Source organism: Microchirus variegatus, assembly GCF_963457635.1.
Source record: "Microchirus variegatus genome assembly, chromosome: 13".
Classification (NCBI taxonomy): Eukaryota; Metazoa; Chordata; class Actinopteri; order Pleuronectiformes; family Soleidae; genus Microchirus; species Microchirus variegatus.
The window spans coordinates 14,149,514-14,172,682 of record NC_139814.1 but is presented as its reverse complement, the minus strand read 5'-3'; the positions used below and the strand labels follow the sequence as shown (position 1 = coordinate 14,172,682).

Genomic DNA, 23,169 nt, shown 5'->3' with positions numbered 1-23,169 from the left:
TCCCCCGGGCGCAGGCTGGAATCAGTCGGGCAGACGGGTGGGGGCTGCGTGAGCTCCTCCTCCCAACATAGAGACGCTGTGCTAAATCAGTGCTACTGCTCTGTATTTACAGTGAAACTCTAACGCCATCATTCATCATAACTCTTGGATACTTGTCATAAACTCTATGGTAGGAGCCAAACGCATGGTGTTGTCATTTAGTTTGAATAAAACACGACCCTTTAAAGTTTAAATCCACTTCCTCTCACTCACTAATTGGACCTCGGGTGAGAGTGGATTGTTCCTCCTCCTCCTCCCACTGCCACGTAGAGACATTCCTGCTCGCGCTACCCCCCCTTTTTCAAAACACGACCCGTACACTACAAACACAGAAGAATCCATGTTTAGCATCATGTTAACTTTTATATGCTGCGCCAGTGGTTAAAGTCTCTCTCTCTGTGTGTGTGTGTGTGTGTGTGTGTGTGTGTGTGTGTGTGTGTGTGTGTGTGTGTGTGTGTGTGTGTGTGTGTGTGTGTGTGTGTGTGTGAGGAGTGGAGACCCCAGTGTTACCACGTTGACACATCTGAGGGGCTGCACTGCGCAAGAGCGCTACGTGGTGCCAAACTATCCCATTCAATCCCCGAATCCCACAGTGCGTCAAGTTAGCGAGAGAGAAAGAGACAACGGGCAGGAAGTATTTCAAAATAAGAGCACCATATCGTACCTTCTGATATTATATGGCAGCACGAATAATCAAATGTGCTTTTTTGACAAGTTTATTTCATTCATTTAATTAATTCAACACACAAAACAAATCTTTCAAATGAAAATAACAATACAATAAAGAAGAAAATCTGTGAATCTTAATGACGTTTTTAAGCATTGTAATTGATGGTGATGATCAATATGTTCCATAAACAGACTCCTTTCTTGTTTTGTTGTTTTGTTTTTTAAAGATATCTGTTCTCTTAAGGTTGTAAAGACTATATATTATATTTTTTTCTCAAATCTTTTCTTTATGTGGCTTGGAAGAATTATCTTGTGTGCTGTAAACATTGTTCTACCAGATCATCAAATTTCAGCAATTTTCATCTGACAAATCATCTTAAATAATGTTGATCAGTGAATATTGAATGATATTGAATATTTGTATTGCTAAAGGTTCATTCCACATACTCTGTATAGCTGCTGTGGTGTATATGCTTATATTTTATACATGTTATATTCCAATATTTCCCTAATATTTGTATGGCTATGGAGTATTTAGATCCTAATTATTCATATTTTCATATTTCATCTTATATCTTACATCTTATTTCGTCTTATATTTTTATCTATCTATCTATCTAGCTAGCTATCTAGCTAGCTATCTAGCTAGCTATCTAGCTAGCTATCTATCTATCTATCTACAATTATTTTGTATCTTGGCACTATAACCGGATGTTGTGTTTTTTTGATTCTAGCTTGACACTCGCTCCTTCCTGTGCTGTAACGTTGGGAGGGAGTTCAATCCAAGCCGTCGTAAAGGAAGCTGATGTACCGTGGAGCAGGAAGGCCACACATACCCACTCACACTCACACACACTCACACACACACACACCCACAGGTCGTGTTCAGGCTCATCTCCGTCGGTTCCGTGGTTCTTCGACAGTGAAAATGGTCCAGTGCTTGCAGGCCATGTTGTTTCTGTCAGTTCTGGTGGCGTTCGCCGCCTGCGACGCTCCTCCGGTACCGTTAGACGACATCCTCATTGAGAAAACTTTCGTGCCGGAGCAGTGCGTGCGCGCCGTCAAAGTGGGAGACTACGTGAGGTATCACTACAACGGCGTGTTTCCAGACGGGAAGAAGTTCGACTCCAGGTGAGGAGCATGCAAAAAAAAAAAAAAATACTGCTACACACTCTTGTCTTTCTCTGCAGAGCAGGACAGAACAGCGCGGCTGCAACGGTGCGAACAGCGTGCGCGATGCGTAAAAGTGCGCGTGAAGTGGTTCGCCCCTGAGAGCCACGCAGGCAAGTATTGGACTGAGCTGTGGATGTGGATATGATCGACTCCAGCTCTCCCAGACTTCATGTGACGGGCGTTACAACAACGATATATAGTGATATCATTTCCCTCAATATCAGAATATTAAAAAAAAAAAAAAAAAAAAAAGTTTAGTGCATAGTGACTTGGTGTATAAGGACTTAAACTACATTTGCGATAGAACACAGTTCCCATTAATGTTTTTCCTCAGATACTCAACAAGTGTATGATGTTCTCTGACCATAAAAAACAACTTTAAACACCTTAGCAAAACTTTTAGTCCTTATCTCAACTGTTAGAGTCTGCTTTCAGTCGTTCATTGTGAATACCTCCTCTGAAGAACCACTGATTTAATCCTGTTCGGCTGAATCACAAAATGGGCAAAGTGGGCAGCAGTGATCACAGCTCCAGACCTTCAATGGTTCAAGAACAAACCCCAGAAACATTTGCACATCTCTAAGAAATACAACCTGATGACTTCATCACCCCAGGACACTGATAACACATTTTGTAAATCATGCATCCACCAACATTATACTGTGTATAATATGTGCATCTATTGACCTCACCCAAAATATCAGTACCGATATCACAGTCATGGCGATCTACCAATACTGATATCAGTCCGATACGGAAGCCTTGACTTTCTTTCTTTCTGAGCTTTTTCCTTCTTTTATTTTGAAATACCTCATATGACAATGTATGCATGCTTAATCAACCATTTAGATTATTGTGCAGGGTACAAGTACAAAGACAACGAAATGCAGTGCTTTGTGTGTAACCAGATGTGCAAAAATTGTATTGACAGCTGGTACAGAAGCTGGTTTAGAGTAATATACATTAAATATACATTAAATATACAGTGTATTAGCATTTACCTTATAAGAGCAGAATAAATATGGCTGTGTAATATAAACAATGTATGAATAAACATGTCCAAATATGTGCAATGTAGTAGCAGTAACATTATAATAGTAGTAAGAATAATATATATATATGCAGTGTATAAGAAAAACAGAATAAATATGGATATACAGTATGAACCATATGGACATATATGTGCAGTGAGGTAACAGTAACATTACATAACATTTCATTGATATGTAGGGAATCGTATTTGATTCTACGTGATTTATTTTATTAGCAGCTGATTGTCAAAAATATCAGACCAGACTCACAGAATAAAAGAATAGGTCTTTCCTCACTCAACCTTATACAACTCAATAGCAAGGCTGTTAAATGCAATAAAGCAGGAGACGTCACACAACCGGAGGTTCAGGTGCAGCAGGGCCCACTATAGAATAAGCCTGATTCCCTCAAACCATCACATCCTTCAACAATCAGAACAGTCATATGTGTGTAAGGGTGGATGGATGGTGGTAAAGTATGTTACATCTATTGCTGCAGTGCTGTGATAAAGAGTTTCCCCTTGTCAAAATCAAAGTCTAAGTCTGTTTAACGTGGTTTTTTTTTTTCAAAACAGACACTGAATATTGTATTGTGCCATTCCTAATTGTTACTTTCATACAAATCCGAAGCAAGGGAACTAATAAGTGTACTTCCATGTCCTTATAGAACGTGTTTGTCTGTTTCAGTTACGATCGTGGCAGCACCTACAACGTGTTTGTTGGTAAGAAGCAGCTGATCGAGGGGATGGACAAAGCTCTGGTGGGGATGTGCGTCAACGAGAGAAGGCTGGTCAAAATCCCACCTCACCTGGCCTACGGGAAGCGTGGATACGGTGTGTATATACAAAACCAGCTGACACCTCTCTTTCTCTGTGTGTGTGTGTGTGTGTGTGTCCTCTGTGCAAGCTGTGTAGACGTCGTCACGGTGGATTCTTCTCAGAGTAGTGAGCGCAGAGCTGGCACCGCTCGCTGCAACAATAAGAAACTTTAGTAGCGGTAATTACGGTTTTGAAAGAAAGAAAGCGCTGTTTTGAGAGTGAGAGTCGGTGGCAGCGCAAGAGGAAGTGGGCTGTTCCTGAAAGTCCTTTAGTGAGTGATGTCAGAGGGACATTACACATGTAACAAAGTATAACAAATACTTAAGTACAAAAGTCACTTATCCATACTTTGTTATTTATATTTATAGCAACTTTTACTCTCTACTATCTATGTCACTCGTTACTACACTCTTAGGAATAAAAGTGCTAAGCAGAACCATATACGGTTCTTCGGCTTGTCCTCATGGGAGAACCCTGTTTGGCTCCAGGTAGAACCGTTTTATAAACCTTTTGGAGGGTTCCACCAAGAACCCTTTTAAAACCCTTTATTCAGGAAAGGAGTTTTAAATGGTTCTCTAGATCAAAATGGTTCTTACTGGAACCATTAGTGTTACCAAGAACCCTTGAAAAACCCTTTCTTCGGGAAAGGATTTTTCAGAAGCAAGTTTTCACCCATTTAAGGGTCTTGCTCAAGGACACACATACACCAGCAGAGCCAGGAATTGAACCTGCAACCTTCCAACTGGAAGACAACTCACCCTATCACTGATCCACCATGGCTCAATCCTAACTCCTCACTTTTGTAATACTTTTACTTCTAAAACTTAAGTACATTTTGTATCAGAAAATGACTTTTGATGCTTAAGTACAGTAAATGTCATATACTTTAAGACTTTTACTTTAAAAAAACTGCATTTCTGGTACGATACGTGTACTTTTACTCACTAAGTATCCCATTGAGTTACTAGTTTATACAAGACTGCAGGCAGATAAACATTCACGTCGTGATTTATGTGGGAATAAAGAAGTCTGTCGGGTGTGTTTGTGTCAGAACATAAGAACAAAGTGGTTTATATAACTGTAGGAAGAAGAACAACTAATGTCATGGCAGTGTTTTTATTTAGAGACCTGTCTGTGTGTGTATTTGTTACCTCTTAAGGACATTTTTCTGGCATAAACACTGACCTTGTCAGGACCAGTAGACGTGAACTTGGCGAAGTGGTTTAGTTGAGGGCTTCATATTCAGGGCTAAAGTTTTTCGTTTAGACTGTCCAAATAAAGTCACTGCAGTGCCCGAAGAATGCGTGTTTCCGCGTGTGCATGAGAAATACTTAGATAATGGGAAGAGAGAGAGAGAGAGAGTGAGAGAGAGAGAGAGAGAGAGAGAGAGAGAGAGAGAGAGAGAGAGAGAGGGCATGTGTGGACAGGTAAACGCTCAGGCTGTTTGAATGTCTTCTGTATTAGAAGGAACATGAGAAAAGAGAATAGAGAAATGAGGCTTCAGGAGGAAGAGGTGGAGAGAGAGAGAGAGAGAGAGAGAGAGAGAGAGAGAGAGAGAGAGAGAGAGAGAGAGAGAGAGGTTTATACCAGAAAGTGACCTACCAACTCATAAGTAGTAACACACACACACACACACACACACACACACACTCATGCACGAGCAGAGCAGAGAGGTTATTTTATTCCAGGGTTAACCACGAGCCTCTGTCCATGCGTAACAAATTTTAAAAACTTTTTTTTTTCTACAAATCTGAAACCACGTGACTTACAACCCTTCCTTGGGTCAGGAGCATTGTACCAAAATGAACCACACCCTAAATCACATCGCTCACTCACACATTCTTCATTTTTTTCTACCAACAAAGGAGGAAAAACGGGGGCCGTCCTTTACCATGTGGTGACAGGGATTCTTTACAGGTCTCACTTTCATTCATAAAACCACGTTTACATTTGTTAACTATCATTTTATCCTCTATTTTTTAAACCCTTTTAATCACTATTTATGCATCAATCTGGTGAATGGACCACCTGATGCATGTATGTTTTTTTATTACATGGTTTAATTGTTAGTATGGATAAGAATGCACAATTAATTTTTTGCTTTAACTTATTTGATGCTTGCATGGTCAAAAGAAGGCAGTGTGTGTTCTTTTTTAATATTTCAATTCCAGTGATGCACAAATGCTCTGGAGAACTGATAAGAGAGGCGAACAGGAGTAAGATAATTCAGCTCAAATGTTAGTTTTGTGTTGATTCTTACTTTCCCAATACTCCTAGAAAGAAAGAACACAAAGAAGGCATCAAGCAAGTGCACTTCCATCTCACCTTAGTAAATCCTAAAAGGAAATGTCAACAAAGAATTTATTTTTACAGTTATATTAAGCAAATGCATTGACAAAACCTGTGTAATCATCGCACAAATCACACAAAAACGAATTAGGTAATAGGTGCATTTTGTTTGTTAGTGCTTGACCTGAGTACTAATAAACTATTTCTTTAAATGAGCTCTAAACAAACGTTACTGGTCCGGTTCTCTTAAAGTTCTTAGGAGTGAGCTGATCGTTTTGCCATTTTTTAAAGGTGCATTATGTAATAAATCTAAAGCAACTGGCCATAAAATCCTCCTAATATGTCACAGAGACATCCATGCAGCCAAAATATTTGCATTAAATAAAATATTTTGCGGACTGCAAATCATGTTTATGTTTTGAAATCATGTTTTGGCATGTGGCGCCACCTTCCAGCGTCTACCAATCATTGCAATCAGTAGAGTCTCAGCTGCCGAGCAACCACGGGTTGCGAGTTACGTGAGAAAACTGAGAAAAACTTAATATACCTCAGTATTTTGAATTTGAATGTGGTAACCGTTTTTGGCCACATTCTTACATATGGCACCTTTAATCATCATAATCATGAAAGACATCTACAGTTTACTAGCATAATGTGACAAAGACAATCATAAACTTGTACACTCTTAGAAATAAGGGTTCCAAAAGGGTTCTTCTACAAGGAACCATTTGCTTCTGAAAAACCCTTTCCAGAAGAAAGGGTTCTTGGTAACACTAATGATTCCAGTAAGAACTATTTTGATCCAGAGAACCCTTTAAAACCCATTTCCTGAATAAAGGGTTTTAAAAGGGTTCTTGGTGGAACCCTCCAAAAGGGTTCTCCTATGAGGACAAGCTGAAGAACCTTATATGGTTCTACTTAGCACTTTTGTTTCTAAGAGTGTATGAAAAGTTGCACCTTGGACAGTTTTACTTGAATTTGACTGAAGCTAATATTCTAATAATAAGTGTTATCATTGTCATCAGAGTGATCTTCTGTGACAGTGACTGAAGAACATGAAGACTGTGTGACTGACTTGTTCCTCTCCTCTCTACAGCTGACATCATCCCTCCCGACTCCATCCTCCACTTCGACGTCCTGCTCCTCGACGTGTGGAACTCCGAAGACGGCGTCCAGATCGACACGTACCACACGCCGTCCACCTGCTCCAGAAAGGTGGAGGTCTCCGACTACGTCCGATACCACTACAACGGCACGCTGCTGGACGGCACGCTCTTTGACTCCAGGTTTGTTCTCCACAGTTTGTCATTTGTATTTAAAAAAATAAAAAATAAAATAAGCACTCGCGCTCACAAACGTGTAACCGTCCTTCACTGCAGTCACACACGCATGCGTACGTATGACACGTATGTTGGGATCGGCTGGCTGATCGCTGGCATGGACCAGGGGCTTCTGGGAATGTGTGTCGGAGAGAGGCGCATCGTCACGATGCCTCCATCACTTGGATATGGAGAGAATGGAGATGGTGAGTGTGCACTGTTTCTTCTTTATTAAAGAGGACATATTTTGCAAAATCAACTTTTCATATCATTTAAATCCTTATATTTGGGACTCTGGAGGCCCTACCAGTCAGCAAAGTGTGAAAAAAGATGCCTCACTCATGTTTTTGTGGTCCTCCTCAGTCTAAGTACAGGAGAAAAAACACGCGATGTTGACTTCCTCACTCATTGGGATGTCACAATGCGCTGAATTCCTGGAATTGTTGTCTCGCGGAGCTCCGCTTTTTCCGTAAAGCACGTGATAGTGCAGGCGAGGGCAACGGTATCAGAAAACTGGAAGTCCGTGAAAAGTTCTATTCTTGGCTCCACAGTGCAGCACAGAGTTCTACACAAACTTCCAGCCTCAGAGGATTTATCTGTCCAGTGGATACATGGACAGATTATATATGACAGCACTTTTTATCAAATATTAAATATATTAAAAAATATTATTAAATATTGGGCTTGGTTTGTTTCTTTAGACTGGAATTAAACTTTGATTGTTCCTTTACTTGTCTTGTTATAGGCAATATATTCCAATCCAATCAAACTTTATTTATAAAGCACTTTAAAATCAACACATTTGGTCAAAGTGCTGTACATGCAGACATGAGGACAAATACAAAAATAAAAACAATAAAAGACAGGAAAAGCCAAAACAGGAAGTGATTCTGATGTGCAAAGACAACGCTCCAGATTTGGAGCAGCAACTGAGAATGTCGTGAGAGAGGTCGGACAGATACTGTGGGACGAGACCATGAAGACGTTTAAAAACAAATGAAAGAATTTTAAAATCATTCCAAAAAAAAAAAACCAATGAGCCAATGAAGTGACGCTCAAAATAGCTGTAATGTGCTCTCGTTAACCCCGTTAGTCCTGTTTCTCCAGGCAGTGACATCCCAGGACAGGCATCTCTGGTGTTTGACGTCATTCTCCTGGACCTGCACAACCCCAGAGACGGAATCTCAGTGACCAATCAGAAAGTGCCCGAGTCCTGCACAAGGAAGTCCGTCACTGGTGACTTTGTGCGCTACCACTACAACGGCAGCCTCCTCGACGGAACGTTCTTTGATTCCAGGTATGTGAACCCAACGCTTTTTTACAGTTCAAAGTTAAAGGTGCATTATGTAATAAATCTAAAATTGGCCATAAAATCCTCCTAATATGTCACAGAGACTCAGGAATAATGTTCATATAACAAACTGAACTCACCAACAGCAACAGTACAGCCAAGAAATTTGCATTAAAAAATATATTTTGCAGACTGCAAATAATGTTTACGTTTTGAAATCTTGCTTTGGCATGTGGCGCCACCTACCGCCCTCTACCAATCATTGCAGTCACTAGAGTCTCAGCTGCCGAGAAACCACGGCTTGCCAGTGACGTCAGAAAACGAAACCTAAAAGACCTCGGTATTTTGAATTTGAATGTAGTAACCGTTTTTGGCCACATTCTTACATATGGCGCCTTTAAATATACTTATCTGTAAAAGATGCAAAATATACACATTCACTTCCAGTTTGATGCCTACTGTTCCTACATTAGCCTCAAGGTGGCAGCATTTCTCTGTGCACTGAGGACACACTGTGGAGCGGAATAGAAACCTAAAAACCACCATGTGATGTTTCCTGCTTACAAACCACAATAATAATGCTTTTTCACCTTATGTCATGGTTTAAAATATTTTAAAGTGAAACAAGTGAAGGTTTTTGTTTATTTCTTATCCTGGGGTTTACATAAAATGTCAGCACTGGAAAGAGTCAACACTTTCTGGAATTAAGTGTCTCAAATACATTAATTAAATATTCAAATCTAATACCACCGCTTCTCCTGAAATAGTATGTGACCACAGCAGCTGCTTTTAGTTTAGTTAGAGTTATTTCAAGCGCTCATTCAGCCGTGACACACTCAGTGTGTGTTTTAGTAGTAGTAAAGCAACATTTCTTAAGTCTCATAAAAGAAAGAAACCAGACATTGCTCACATTTAAGTAGCTATAAGAAAACATTGATTAATCACCGAAACATCTGATAATTTAACTCTGATTTAACAATTCTAATGTGCAGCGTACATGTTCAGGAAAGACATCTTCACATGTCGTATGTTAGGGTTAAAAGTGAAAATGGTGCCAGTGACGAGGTGACGGAATCTCAAGTTTTGACAAAGATTTAATCTTGCACAATTCTTTTATCCCCCTCTCCCAGACGTACTTCTCTAATTCTGTACTTTCCCCCTCACGTGATCACCGTACAGACAAAGAGGATAAGTCATAATGTCAGCAATGCTAAAATTAAAATCATTGTGTAAGTCACTCTTTTTTAAGTTTAACAGAAGTTTTAAACTGACTCTGAGAGAGCGTCTCCTATAAGGAAGAAACAACGGCTCACCCACCTTTCTATTTCTCTGTATTCTCACTTTCTTTACGTGATAGCCGTCCTTATCTCATGAGCAGCTCTAAAGTGTGTGTGTGTGTGTGTGTGTGTGTGTGTGTGTGTGTGTGTGTGTGTGCGTTTGACCAGTTTATCTGCGCCCGGGAATCCACAAGTCACACAATCAATAAACTCTGATGTTCTTTCATGTCTTTTTTAATGCTAATCCCCGCCCCATGGAGCTGTGGTGTGTGTTTCCCAGCCCTTGTTCTCAGGGAATACTGCCCTGCATGTTTTTAGATGTTTTAGACGCAAGATAACAAGCTGTTCTGGTCAGAATCAGGTGTGTTGGAAAACGAAAACTGAAAATAAAACTAGCAGTGAAAATATAATTTAGTTAACTGAAATAAAGCTTAAAAACGACAATTTTAACCAAAACGGAAAAAAAACTACAATGAACAACGCAAAACTAACTAAAACTAAACTGAATTGTAGATAAATTCAGTTTCATCGTCATTCTGGAATACAGACCATTTGAAGTTTTAGGTTAAGGTTAAATAATGAAATTAAAGGATTTGATCATCCATATTTGGTGTCACACATTCCTGAAAATAAAAACTGAACTAAAACTACTGAACCATTTGTTGAATTAACTAAATCTAAACTGAAATAATTAAAAAAAGCAAACTAAAAATAAATAAAAACTAATGAAAATGTCAAAACTATAATAACCTTGAGCAGGGCAACATCTAAAACGTGGGCAGGGCAGTGTTCCCCGAGGACCAGGGATGGGAAACACTAGTTTCGACAAGGATTAACTACTAACACCAGGAAAATTTATCTAAAAATGTCAAACAATGTGAGGGAATTGTCAGTCACTTCAACGAAAATGTTTTTCTCAGCACAAATAATAAATAATTTAGATTTATCACCATCTACAGTACATGATATCATGCAAAGAAGGAGGGAATCAAAGGATATCTCAAAACCGCTGCTACCTCAGAAACTAATTTTGTGTGAAAACCGTCATGCGACCATGCTCTATGAGATATATCATATTATACGAGCAGTATTTCTTCTTCTCCCATCTATGATAATAGTTGAGTAACCTGACTTTTTTCTCTGCTCCACAGCTACTCTCGCAACAGAACCTACGACACCTACATCGGCCGAGGCTACGTGATCGCCGGCATGGACGAGGGTCTGATCGGAGTCTGCATCGGAGAGAAACGCACCATCACCATCCCGCCACATCTGGCCTATGGAGAAGAGGGCACAGGTGAGTGCATCAGATCTGTGTTAGAGTCTCTTTTATCAGCACATTTTTGTAAGTCTGTGTCATTTAAATATTCCACTGACTTTTCCCACATTTATTGAGTGGATCTCTCAAGATGTAGGTCAGACAAAGATATCCTTGACAATGTCCTTAATTGGAGAGTTCAAATGAATTCCCTGGCAGTGGCTGTCTTTGCTGCTGGCTGCACGTTTAGTCAAGTCAAGTAAAAGTCTGCTCTTAAAGTCACATTCTAATGTGTACCTTTAACTCCATTTCCCCAATTCCCACTTTTCAATGTTGAATGACCATGTCATACTCTACCACGTCTCTCTCAGGCACCAAGATCCCCGGTTCGGCCGTGTTGGTGTTTGACATCGACATCATCGACTTCCACAACCCGTCAGACAGCACCGAGATCACCGTCACGTACAAGCCCGAAGAATGTAATCGACAGACCAAGAAGGGAGACTTCATTAAATATCACTACAACGCTACGCTGATGGACGGCACGTCCATCGATTCCACGTGAGTGGACAACGTGTTACTTTCTTGATGGTTTTTATGTGATTTTTAATGATGTTTGATGTGTTTGAATGGAGATGGAAGGAGGAAGAGACTAATGACCACACCAAGCTCAATATGAAGCGTAGCCAAAGCACAAGACATAAATCATGTGCTCTCTTTAGATTTAATAATATGAAACAATAGCAGTTGCACTTCTAGATCCTCTCAACAGGGACAAGGTGATTTGAGGACTTTTCAGCATCATCATTGAACTTCACCACTAGATGTTGCTCAATGCTACACATGGTATCTGTAGGTAATGCGATCCATGAAGAGCCATCTGTGCTAATTGCCTGTCTCACAGCTGTGATTTAGGACTATCTCTACTCTACTTCCCCTCTGGATGGAATGCTCGTCCTTGGCTTCCTCCTCCTCCTCCTCCTCACCTCCCTTTTTAAGCTGAGCGTTAAACAAAGAGTTTGTCAGTGACTTTTTTTCATGGGTTAGAACCGACTGTTACCTCAAGGCCATCAGACTTTTTAAATCATTCCCATGCTGTTAGTTTACCACAATGACGTTTGCTCAGCAAATGGTTTAATGGAGGCTATAGCCACGGAAACAAGGCTCAGTCCATTTGTGTGTGTCCTTTATCTCTTTACTGATGGTTGAGTTTATAATTTTGCGAGCCTTGTTTTCATGAGCATGGGCTGTACCCACAGTCAAGTGAACGTAGTCAATAATTGATTTTTACTGATGAAAACATACAGATAGGCTTAAAACGTCACTCTTGACAAAGATGAAAAATAGTTGTTTTCAGGTATTTATTTGAGGATCCACAAATCAAACACCAAGTGAGCAGTATATAAGTGCACACTGAAGCTATGCTCTTTGCGCTTCTCCTGTTATTCTCTTTCATTGAACACATTTTTCAAGGCATTTTTCACCTTTAGCTTTGGTTCATAAGGTTTAATCCTACCTTTTAAGGTTTAAACATAATGTACTGCCTCCCCCCCTTTTTAAAGGGAAAATTAGGGCCCTTTAAAAAGTATTAAAAAGTCTTAATCGCGATTTAATGAGGTATTAGATTTTGTCCATGGAGTTTGACTGTAAAAAGTATGCATGAATGTTTTTATTTTCCTCCTCGCATTTGTTAAAAACAACAATGCGCAGGAATGCTCGCCCTGCAAGATCGACTCGGGGCTACGCCCGCGTACACGTGACGTTAGCATCTTACCAACACGCTCCTCCTGGTGCGAAATAATATCCGAAATTACACGAAATACTCCACAAACTCCAGAATCTTAAGTGTTACTTGTTATTTATTTTATAACACCTTGCCTTTGGTTTAATTTATTATTTCCAGCTTGTGAGTTCCTTTGTATGGTTTTGCTCTATAGATTTAATTGCAAACTAAAACTGTTCTGTTAGTTAAATATGTGTTGTTAATTACAGCTTTAAGTGGCGATAATGTCATAAAATACTTTGAGAAGGTCTTGAAAAAGTCTTAAAAAGGTATTGAAATTAACGTCAGGATTCCTGCATATGCCCTGTTATCCTAAAACGTTAACATGCTGTTTTCTGGGCCAAATGGAGCTGTATTGACATTATTATTCAGTTACACCAGACGATGCAGCTTTGCCAGACGACGTTTCCAGCACCTTTCACACCTCAGTACCTCACACAAGTGTCTCACAAGAAAACAATAGAACACTCTTTGCAAATACTTAAGATGCAGACAGTGTCACAGCATGTCACCCTCGTCCCGCTGACCCCAGAGTATGTGAGACGGTTAACGGTCTGTGTCACTTATATGTGGCCTCATTTGTTTCAGGCACAATTATGGGAAAACATACAACATTGTCCTGGGCGCCAACCAGGTGGTTCCAGGGATGGAGGACGGACTGTTGGACATGTGTGTGGGAGAGACCAGGCACGTTGTTATTCCCCCTCACCTGGGCTATGGAGAGCGAGGAGTCAGTAAGTCGGAACACAGCGTCCTGTTGCCCTCTGGGGCTCATAGCTTCAGTTATCAATTAAAAGTCTGCAATAAAGCTCATTTGTAAAATACAATAATGTTGTAGAAAGTTGTTCAGTAAGCCATACGTGTGTGTGTGTGTGTGTGGTTTTGCAGCTGATGAAGTCCCAGGGAGCGCGGTGCTGGTGTTTGACATCGAGCTGGTTGACATGGAGGAAGGACTTCCTGACGGCTACATGTTCATCTGGAATGACGACGTGTCACCTGACCTCTTTGCAGAGATGGACAGAGACCAAAACAAGGAGGTGGAGCCCTCTGAGGTACGAGATGACCTGTTGGAATACTTTTTTTTAAAAAGGTCCCATATTATATCCTATTTTTCCAAGTTAAACCAGTTCCCTGGTGTCCTGTTTGTGTTTCTTGTCTGTGACAAAAAAAAAAGTAAAACAAAACTTAAGGGACAGGAAATGACATCAGCCACAGAGGCTACTGGAAGCTAACAGCAGTTAGCATTTGGAAAAGTGATCATTTGCAAGCTCTAGCAGGCACATTGCCGTCATATATAACATGTATCCACTGGACAGATAAATCCTCTGAGGCTGGAAGTGTGTGTAGAACTCTGTGCTGCACTGTGGAGCCAAGAATAGAACTTTTCACGGACTCCCGGTTTTTGGAAGCCGTTGCCCTCGCCAGCACTCTCGCGTGTTTTAAGGACAAAGCGGAGCTCCGCGAGACAACAATTCCAGGAATTTAGCGCATTGTGACGTCCCATAATATGGAACCTTTAAAACATGGAAATCTGTTTTATTTCACCCCCTGTGATTTCTCCTTTGCCTCCACAGTTTACCGACTACATCATGCAGCAGGTGAGCGAGGGCAAAGGTCGCCTGGCGCCCGGCTTCGATCCCTACCGCATCATCGACAACATGTTCTCCAACCAGGACCGTAACGGAGATGGAACAATCACAGAGGCAGAGTTCAAACTTAAAGCAGATGAATCCGCCACCCACGATGAACTATGACGGGAGCCGATGTAAGACTCGGATGAGGGTGCAGGAGAAAGGGTCAGACAGTTGGGGAAATGTGGGTGATATAGTAGAAAAGGGGCGGGGTTGTGTGTGTAAGTTAAGCAAGTGTGGAGTGATGGTTTTATTTTGAGGACTGAGATGATCGTAGACTCATGTCTTGTCCTTTTAGACACAGTTTAAGAGTCAAATGTGTCAATTAAAATGAAGAGTTGGGAAGAAAAGACCTAACATGAGGACTATGAAGACAGCAAATGACTTTATTCTCTTCTTCCAGCAAGTTTTTTTTTTAATGTTGTGTTTTAGGTGGTGTATTTTTCGAAGGGTATAAAAGCACTCCTGTGTGTGATAGAACAAACCTCACTCCATTCAGTCTTGACATCTGTTGTCATTACCTCTGCTACGGAGGTTGTGTTTTTTTTGTGTGTCTGTTTGTCTTTGAGCAGCGTAACTCAAATGTAAAGAGCAGATTTGGATCAGGTTATGGTCTAAGGAAGAAAGCGATCTGGATCCAGATTCAGGATTGAAAAGAAAAACAAAGAAGGGTCTTGGTGGAGGTTCTGCGCTCTCTGAGTACTTTCTCTACTTCATAACATTTTGTTGTTGTGTGAAACTTCTTTCACTGGGTATTGCATTGTCTCTTTTTTTTTTTCCTGATATTGGACTTGTCTAACAGAAGCATCACTCACAGTGATATACTGTACTTATTTATAGGTGAGAATAAGTGATAATGTGAAGTGAGAGCTTTCAGTTAGATTTATATTTTACACCTTGTGCATTTTTGATAACGTCAGAGGAAATCAGGATTATTCAGAAGAGCAACCAAACAAGTATATGGTTTCTCGCGGAGGAATCATGATGCAATAACGCATCCTAACTCTTTCCTTTAACATATTTAATCAACTGTACTGCCTCTCCACATCTTGTTGATTCAATACTTACATGTGAAATTGACAGGGTCCAATATGAGTAATTGCCGACCATTTCCAATCCTGAAGCCACACGTTTACTGTTATAGGTCGTGGTTATTCCATCTCTTGTTTGTTTGTCTGCATCCAGGTGTCAGAGTGAGTAAGTGAGTGAGTGTGAATGTAGTTTATGTTTTACCTTTTTTTTTTTTTTTATTCAGGAAACTGCTGAGGCTTGATGATTTCAATGTCAGCATCTCAACCTCTAATTAAATGACCTGAACTACAGAAAACACCTTTGGATTGTGTTTATTTGCTGTTAAGCTCATGTCTTTATGTTCACTTTTGCTTGCATTGTCTTATCTTCTGAAAAGGTCAGTTCTGTTTTTTTAACTAGAATCACATTACCCCCCCCCCCCCCCCCAAAGTAGCGTATTGATTTTTCAGAATAATAGCGTTTGTCGTAACGTACAATGAAGGCAGATGTGAAGCTTACCAACCTGAATGAGGCAAAGCTTTATTTACAAGTTACATGTCACAAAAATCACCCCCTAATCGCTGTTTCTACAAACAAGACCCAGACGAGTGTATGACATGATTACCACTGTCGTGGAACAACCTTTTTCTAAAATCAGCGTCAGGAATAATCAGAGAGTCTCACTCCAAAAAAGTGACAAAAGTGACAAGTCACTGCGTTATAAGAGCGTTTGGTATCATCCAAGAAAACAGGTATGAATGTATTGATATCAAAAACATTTATTTGAAATTCCATAAATAATAGTGTGGACAACTAATTAAAATTCGTACCAGGAGCCGTTTCGGGGCCACTGCCATTCGTGGCTCGGACAAGGGTTAGGGTTTAAGGCCACCATGTTCTTGGCTCATGTTCCTGGTCAAAACATTGTCTGACAGATGGGATCATTTTTTAAACTGCACGCCATTACTATGATTTAACTAAGTAGGTTTGGAGACGATATTGGGAGAAAATGTTCGTTTTGTTCTTTGACCTTTGTTGTGTTGTGTCCTTCCTTCTTTAAATAAGACCCTGGAGTTTAAGCCTAAATCCTAGAAAACTATGCCCCTGTTTTCCAGTGATCATCACTTCTCATCATCATGTTCTCATGCTCTTTTTACCTTTTGAACATAGCCATTTCCAACGCATGACCACAAAGGTTTGTTGGCTCTCCCATACTCCAGACAACAGGAAAACACCTGGGTTGTCTCCCATCAGAGCTAAGCCTCCCTTCGTTAACTCCCTTTTGGATTGTGCGTTTGTACTGCAATTCTTCCCAGCCTCACACAACAGGATGTACAAAAATAAGAATTGGCTGTGTTAATGTGTTCATCTAAACCAGATACTTCAACTTTCATATAAAACTCAGCAACTCAGTCCAACGTTTCCACTACATGAGACGTATACAATAACATATGTGCAAATCTCAACAATTTCCACATTGTAAATATCAAACCCATGCTTTATATCAGGGATGTCAAACTCATTTTCACTGAGGGCCACATCAGCATAATGGTTACTCTCAAAGGGCCACATGTAACTGTAAGACAGAATAAATGTAACTTAAATTAAACGCACCCTCAGAAAAAGTCTTTGAAGCACGAGTGATTTCTTCAGCTTTCACCACCGCATCGTTTTCGGTTGTGGCTTTTTTGTGAAATCATTCTGCTGTGATCGCAGTTTGCCTTTTAATTCTTTGACAATTTGTTGTTTTACTTGAAGGCTAACTTTGGCATACTCGGCTCCTTGTTTGGTGTCAAAACGCCGACGTAGATCGTACTCTTTGACGACCGACACCGCCTCATAAAACAAATGAAGCACAAACATGTATTCCCCTTCCCATCTTTCTTGAAACTGCCTTCTATCTGCATCAATCTTTCTCTTCCTGGACATTTTGGGATATTTCAATCTCAATTTCATTCGTTGTATGATGCATATGATACACTGCAATCTATGCAATGGCGGGATGCGGTGACTTTACGGTAACACAATCACCATGCATTTGCAGGAAATGTAGTTTATGGTCAACACGCGCATTAAAGCAGCATAGACCTCGCGGGCCACATAAAATGATGTGGCGAAAATACATTTACTCAATTATATAATACTATATTTTTATTATTATACTATTATTCAATACTATATTGAATACTTTTTTTGTGTATTTTGTATTTTTTAAGAACAATTTAAAAATCAGGATTTTGTATTTTACTTGAGTATGTATTGACTCAAGTATTGTACTTAGTTACGTTATAAATCCTATCCGTAACTGAGTAAAATAAAAATTTGCACAATGAAGACCTACAGGGGGAAAATATACAGCAGAATGACGAAAGACGATGATGATGTGATTATCACCAGCACTGGTGCGTGAACATAGAGGGCGTGCGCCAAAAGTGACGTAATATCCTGTGTCGCACCGGGCGCGTGAGCTCCAAAATAGTTTTGGATTTCTGACCCCTTGTCATATTTCTACTACCCTCACACCCCACGCAAAGTAACTAAGTAACTTTTACTTAAAGTACATTTTCAGATGACTACTTTTACTTCTACTTGAGTACATTTTCAGATGACTACTTTTACTTCTACTTGAGTACATTTTCAGATGACTACTTTTACTTCTACTTTAGTAATATTTCATCAAAAATATTGGTACTTTTACTTGAGTACAATATTTAAGTACTTTTTCCACCTCTGGTACTTTATAAAGTCTAGTCCACATGTGTCAAACTCAAGGCCCTGGGGCCAGATGTGGCCCGCCACGTCATTTTATGTGGCCCACGAGTGATTAATTGGTCTTAAAAATCTGTGTTAAAATAGGTCTTTGCTGCTTTAAGTTGTGTGTTGACCATAAACTAAATTTCCCACAATGCATGGCGATTGCGTTACCCGCAACGTGACGGCATCCTGCCACTAGATGGCAGTCTATCATTGTATATGCATCATGCAATGAGTGAAATTCAATAAGTAATAAATACAGAAAGTTATTTAGCAATATGTCACGGAGTAGTTACCTTTATTTTACATTATATTTGGTTACATTTAGTTATATTAATTCTGTGTGATGGTTACATGTGGCCCTTTGAGGGTAACCATTATGTTGATGTGGCCCTCAGTGAAAATGAGTTTGACACCTCAAGACGCCACAAGAAGCTGGACTCCCAGACTGTAGGGGACCAGAGGTGGGCTAACGACTTGAACTTATTCTTCAATAGGTTTGATCAGGCCCCCACCACTCCCCCTGACAGCCCTGCTGGAACCTCTTTTATCTGGATCACCAGTACACTGCCCAACATCCACCCCCCTCCCTTCATCTCCCAGCTCGTTCAACAACACACAACCCCCCTGCTCCACTCTGTCCTTCACACCTAACCAGGTGAGAAAAGAGCTCAAAAAGATCAAGTCAAAGAAGGCTGCAGGTCCTGATGGCATCAGCTCCAGGCTCCTCAAATCCTGTGCAGTTCAGCTGTGTGGGATTATGGGGACCATCTTCAACATGAGCCTGAATCTGGGGAGAGTACCACACCTATGGAAGACGTCCTGTGTGGTACCAGTGCCAAAAACACTGCACCCCAAAGACTTTAACAGTTACAGGCCGGTGGCACTAACATCCCACCTGATGAAGATCCTGGAGCGTCTGGTGCTGTCTCATCTGCGCCCTGTGGTGAGACCAGCGATGGACCCACTGCAATTCACCTACCAGCCCAGCATCGGGGTGGATGACGCTGTCATCTACCTGCAGGACAGAGCTCTTTCTCACCTGGAGAAGTCAGGGAGCACTGTGAGGATCATGTTTTTTTGATTTCTCCAGTGCTTTCAACACCATCCAGCCAGTATTTCTGAAGGACAAGCTGGAGCATGCAGGAGTTGATCCTCACCTCACATCCTGGATTGTGGATTATTTGACTGATCGACCCCAGTATGTGAGGACTCGGGATTGTGTGTCGGACATGGCTCTCTGCAGTACAGGGGCCCCACAGGGAACAGTTCTGGCTCCGTTCCTCTTCACCCTGTACACTGCAGACTTCTCCTACAGCTCCCCCTCCTGTCACCTGCAGAAGTTCTCTGACGACTCTGCCATTGTCGGCCTCATCACAGGAGATGACGACAGAGAGTACAGAGAACTTGTTCAGGATTGTGTGGACTGGTCCCTGCTGAACCGCCTCCAGCTCAACGCGGGGAAAACTAAGGAGCTGGTGGTGGATTTCCGCAGAAGACGACACTCCTCCTCCATCGCCGGTGAGCATCCAGGAATTGGACAAATACCTGTGTTCACCTTAACAATAAACTGGACTGGTCTGATCATGCTGCTGCGCTCTACAGGAAGGGTCAGAGCAGACTCTACCTGCTGAGGAGACTAAGGTCTTTTGGAGTGAAGGGAGAACTCCTGAAGACCTTCTACGACTCGGTAGTGGCATCAGCCATTTTTTACGCAGTGGTCTGCTGGGTTAGTGGCATCACAGCCTCAGACAGGAAGAGGCTGGACAGGCTGATTAAAAAAGCCAGCTCTGTCCTTGGATGTCCCCTGGAACCAGTGGAGGTGGTGGGAGAGAGGAGAATGGCTAACAAGCTATCATCTCTGATCTCTTCCACCCCCTGCAGAACACCATCGCAGCACTGGGCAGCTCCTTCAGTCACAGACTCAAACATCCAAAATGTCTGAAGGAGCGTTATCGCAGGTCGTTCCTCCCTGCAGCTGTTAGACTGTACAATTAAGATTCCCTTATTAGTCCCGCAGTGGGGAAATTTCCAATTTTCTGCATTTTAACCCATCCGTGAGTTAGTGAACACACACAGCGAGGTGAAGTACATGCTAACCCGGCGCTCGGGGAGCAGTGAGGGGGTCAGGTGCCTTGCTCAAGGGCACTTCAGCTGCGGACAGGTTGGAGTTCGAACTGGCTACCCTCCGGTCTCAAGCTTGAAGCCCTAACCACGAGGCCGCAGCTGCAAGTACTCTAAGTAGACCACACACACACACACACACACACACACATACACACTCCACTCTCAATGTGCAATATACTGTTCATTTTTCATTGCTGTAATATACTGTATATATTTTTTTCATAATGTAAAAAAATTTTTAAGTGCAATATATTTTCATACTCAAGTCAAGTCTTTTTTAACCAGACCGGTTATAATGTACATTCTACATTCTATTTTTAAACCTATTTTTATAGTCAGTGTTAATATCTTTATATATTGTACTTTATATATTCTATCTCTTTTTGGTAATGCATGTTTATTATTTATTATCCTTATCTTTATTGTCTTGCTGCTGTAACACTGTAAATTTCCCCACTGCGGGACGAATAAAGGACTATCTTATCTTATCTTATCTTATCTTACTCATTAAAGTATTACATATACAATTCTTCATACAAAGTACATTTACTTTCAGTTTCACTTTGAGCTCACAGTCACCCACAGCTACGAGATGCTAACTGTTTGTAGTGCGCACACACAGTGATGGTGATGATACAGAGAAGAGAAGCGAAGAGAGGAGAAGAGGTGGGAGGAGGAGGAGGAGGAGGAGGAGGAGCAGTGAGTGATAGCACACAGCTGCAGCTCGTTTCTTTAAAGTGGAGGTGTGTGTGTCTGTGAGAAGAGATAAACCAAACTCAAACTCGACGTGTTTTCAGTCCTGTCCTCTGTAGGCGCCATGGAGCAGCTCGTGTTTAACTCTCTCTCGTTCAACAGACATAATTTCTGCCTGCGGACTTTTTCCTTCCTCTGAGTTCGTCTTCTGACCATGGACTACATCGGTCTGAGCTGCCTGGTAAGGTTAACTTTAATGTCCGCGTGTTTGTCGTTTTTCTGCCTACAAGGTTTCTCTCATACAGAAAACGTCACTTATCGAGTTGATTAGTTCATTGCGAGAGAAGTCTTGAGGAAACGGTGTTTGTGGAAAATACTTGCCTGCGTGAGGCAGAGAACATAGTTTTATAATGGGTTCAATAATAAAAATCTATTAAAAATGAACAATTACACCGAGACATTCTATCTTCTAGGGCCATATTGAGATAAATAAAATAGAGCTTGGGCGTCGTGACGTCATTACTTGGCGTGGCCGCCATGTTGGAGGCTTTCTTTACTGCTACTCGGACCACTGCGCAGTCGTAAATTTAAGATGTATTTTCTTGCATATTACTTTTGAAAGTCAAGATACTTATGACACTGTGATGCTGATGTGCCAAAAGATTAACTATCTCCTTGTTATGAAACCTATTCCAAAGTTCAATTCCACAAAATGCTCCACAGCCCTCTCCTCTTCTAAAACAACAGTTTACAATATTACGACTTTATTCTCTAAGTCTGCCAAATTTTTTCTCTCTCTCAATGTCCCTGCATGGCAGTCGGTGCATGTTAAAAGTCAAATTTTAGTTGTACTAATACAGTAATTTGGTTTTCTTAATGTCAAACAAATTCGTCCTACTAAAATTGAGGCAGTTTTAGTCAAACTAACATACCTGGATTATGTGATTCATAGTCCGACTACTCCTGCATGTGTACTTATGATTTTGATTTATCATCAATTAATTTGTACAATTTGCCTAATCCCCATATTGCATGTTTTTTTGACTGTGAGAGGAAGCCCCCGCATACATGGGGAGAACATGCAAACTCCATGCATCCATCCAGCATCCGCCATCATCCTCCAGGTTTCTACCTTTTACTACCAATAGGTGGCTGGTTGCAGGTGATGTCTGAAATCCCAGTTGCATAAACTGCTGTGGTGTTGGTCAAATTGTGCCTTTAAAGTGTCTTCGATGAACACATTAACACAGCAAAATTCTATTTTAAATAGTTTAAGGGACATTTCATTATATTAAGGAGCACAAGGTTCCTCAGGATGGAGAGGAGTCTGGGTGCACATACTCTATATGGTTACAATGGAAGTCTGCAGGCCTGCCTGAACATTGCCATCTTTGGGCTTCAGTTAGCCAGAACATGGATGCATAGGTTGAGCAGATGTTCTTGTTCAAGGGGCCACTATGTGAGACTGAAGATAGAAGACCTAATAAGGGCAGGAGGTGACGTATAGTAGGATGGCAAAATATACTTTAAGATGTGTGGTCTTGCTACCTTGTAGTCAGTGCTTCTGGAGAGTATGGCTGAAGCACTCCCAGGCAACTGCTGTGCTTGGAATTGACACTTGACTTGTAACAGAATAAAGATCTCTTTGTTTGGTGAAAAGTCTTGTGTTATGGAGTTTCATTCTGCATCATCATCTCATCACCTGTTGTTCTCAAGAAGAACGAAGCCTTACTAAACTACACCTTCACAACAGGAGTTTGTTATGCATCTGGAAGACTGTCAACTCGCACAGTTTCACTCCTCATCATGGCTGGTGTCATTATTTTTAGTAACTGACAATATTTTTAGACAGACTTGTAATGTGAAGAGTGTGGTAAAAGAATGGTTTCAATAAGGTCAAAGGGCAGAACAGTTGGACATAGTTGCAGTGTGTTTGCCTGTTCAGATAAACTGCAGTAAGTACAGGATGTGAGTCTATCATGTCCTATGCAGTTGTGATAAGTTGT

At 41.0% G+C, this 23,169-nt stretch overlaps 1 protein-coding gene across 1 annotated transcript; it reads left to right on the top strand.

Moving 5' to 3' along the window:
• Positions 1 to 1,636: 1,636 nt before the first annotated feature.
• Positions 1,637 to 15,046, top strand: fkbp9 (FKBP prolyl isomerase 9; the record flags this gene model as incomplete). Its single annotated transcript, XM_083900029.1, has 10 exons — positions 1,637 to 1,839; positions 3,600 to 3,745; positions 7,116 to 7,305; positions 7,399 to 7,548; positions 8,450 to 8,635; positions 11,058 to 11,203; positions 11,536 to 11,725; positions 13,536 to 13,681; positions 13,836 to 13,999; positions 14,522 to 15,046. 10 exons carry the CDS (start codon positions 1,637 to 1,639, stop codon positions 14,699 to 14,701), a joined length of 1,701 nt encoding a protein of 566 aa, XP_083756155.1. The 3' UTR covers positions 14,702 to 15,046.
• Positions 15,047 to 23,169: the final 8,123 nt, after the last annotated feature.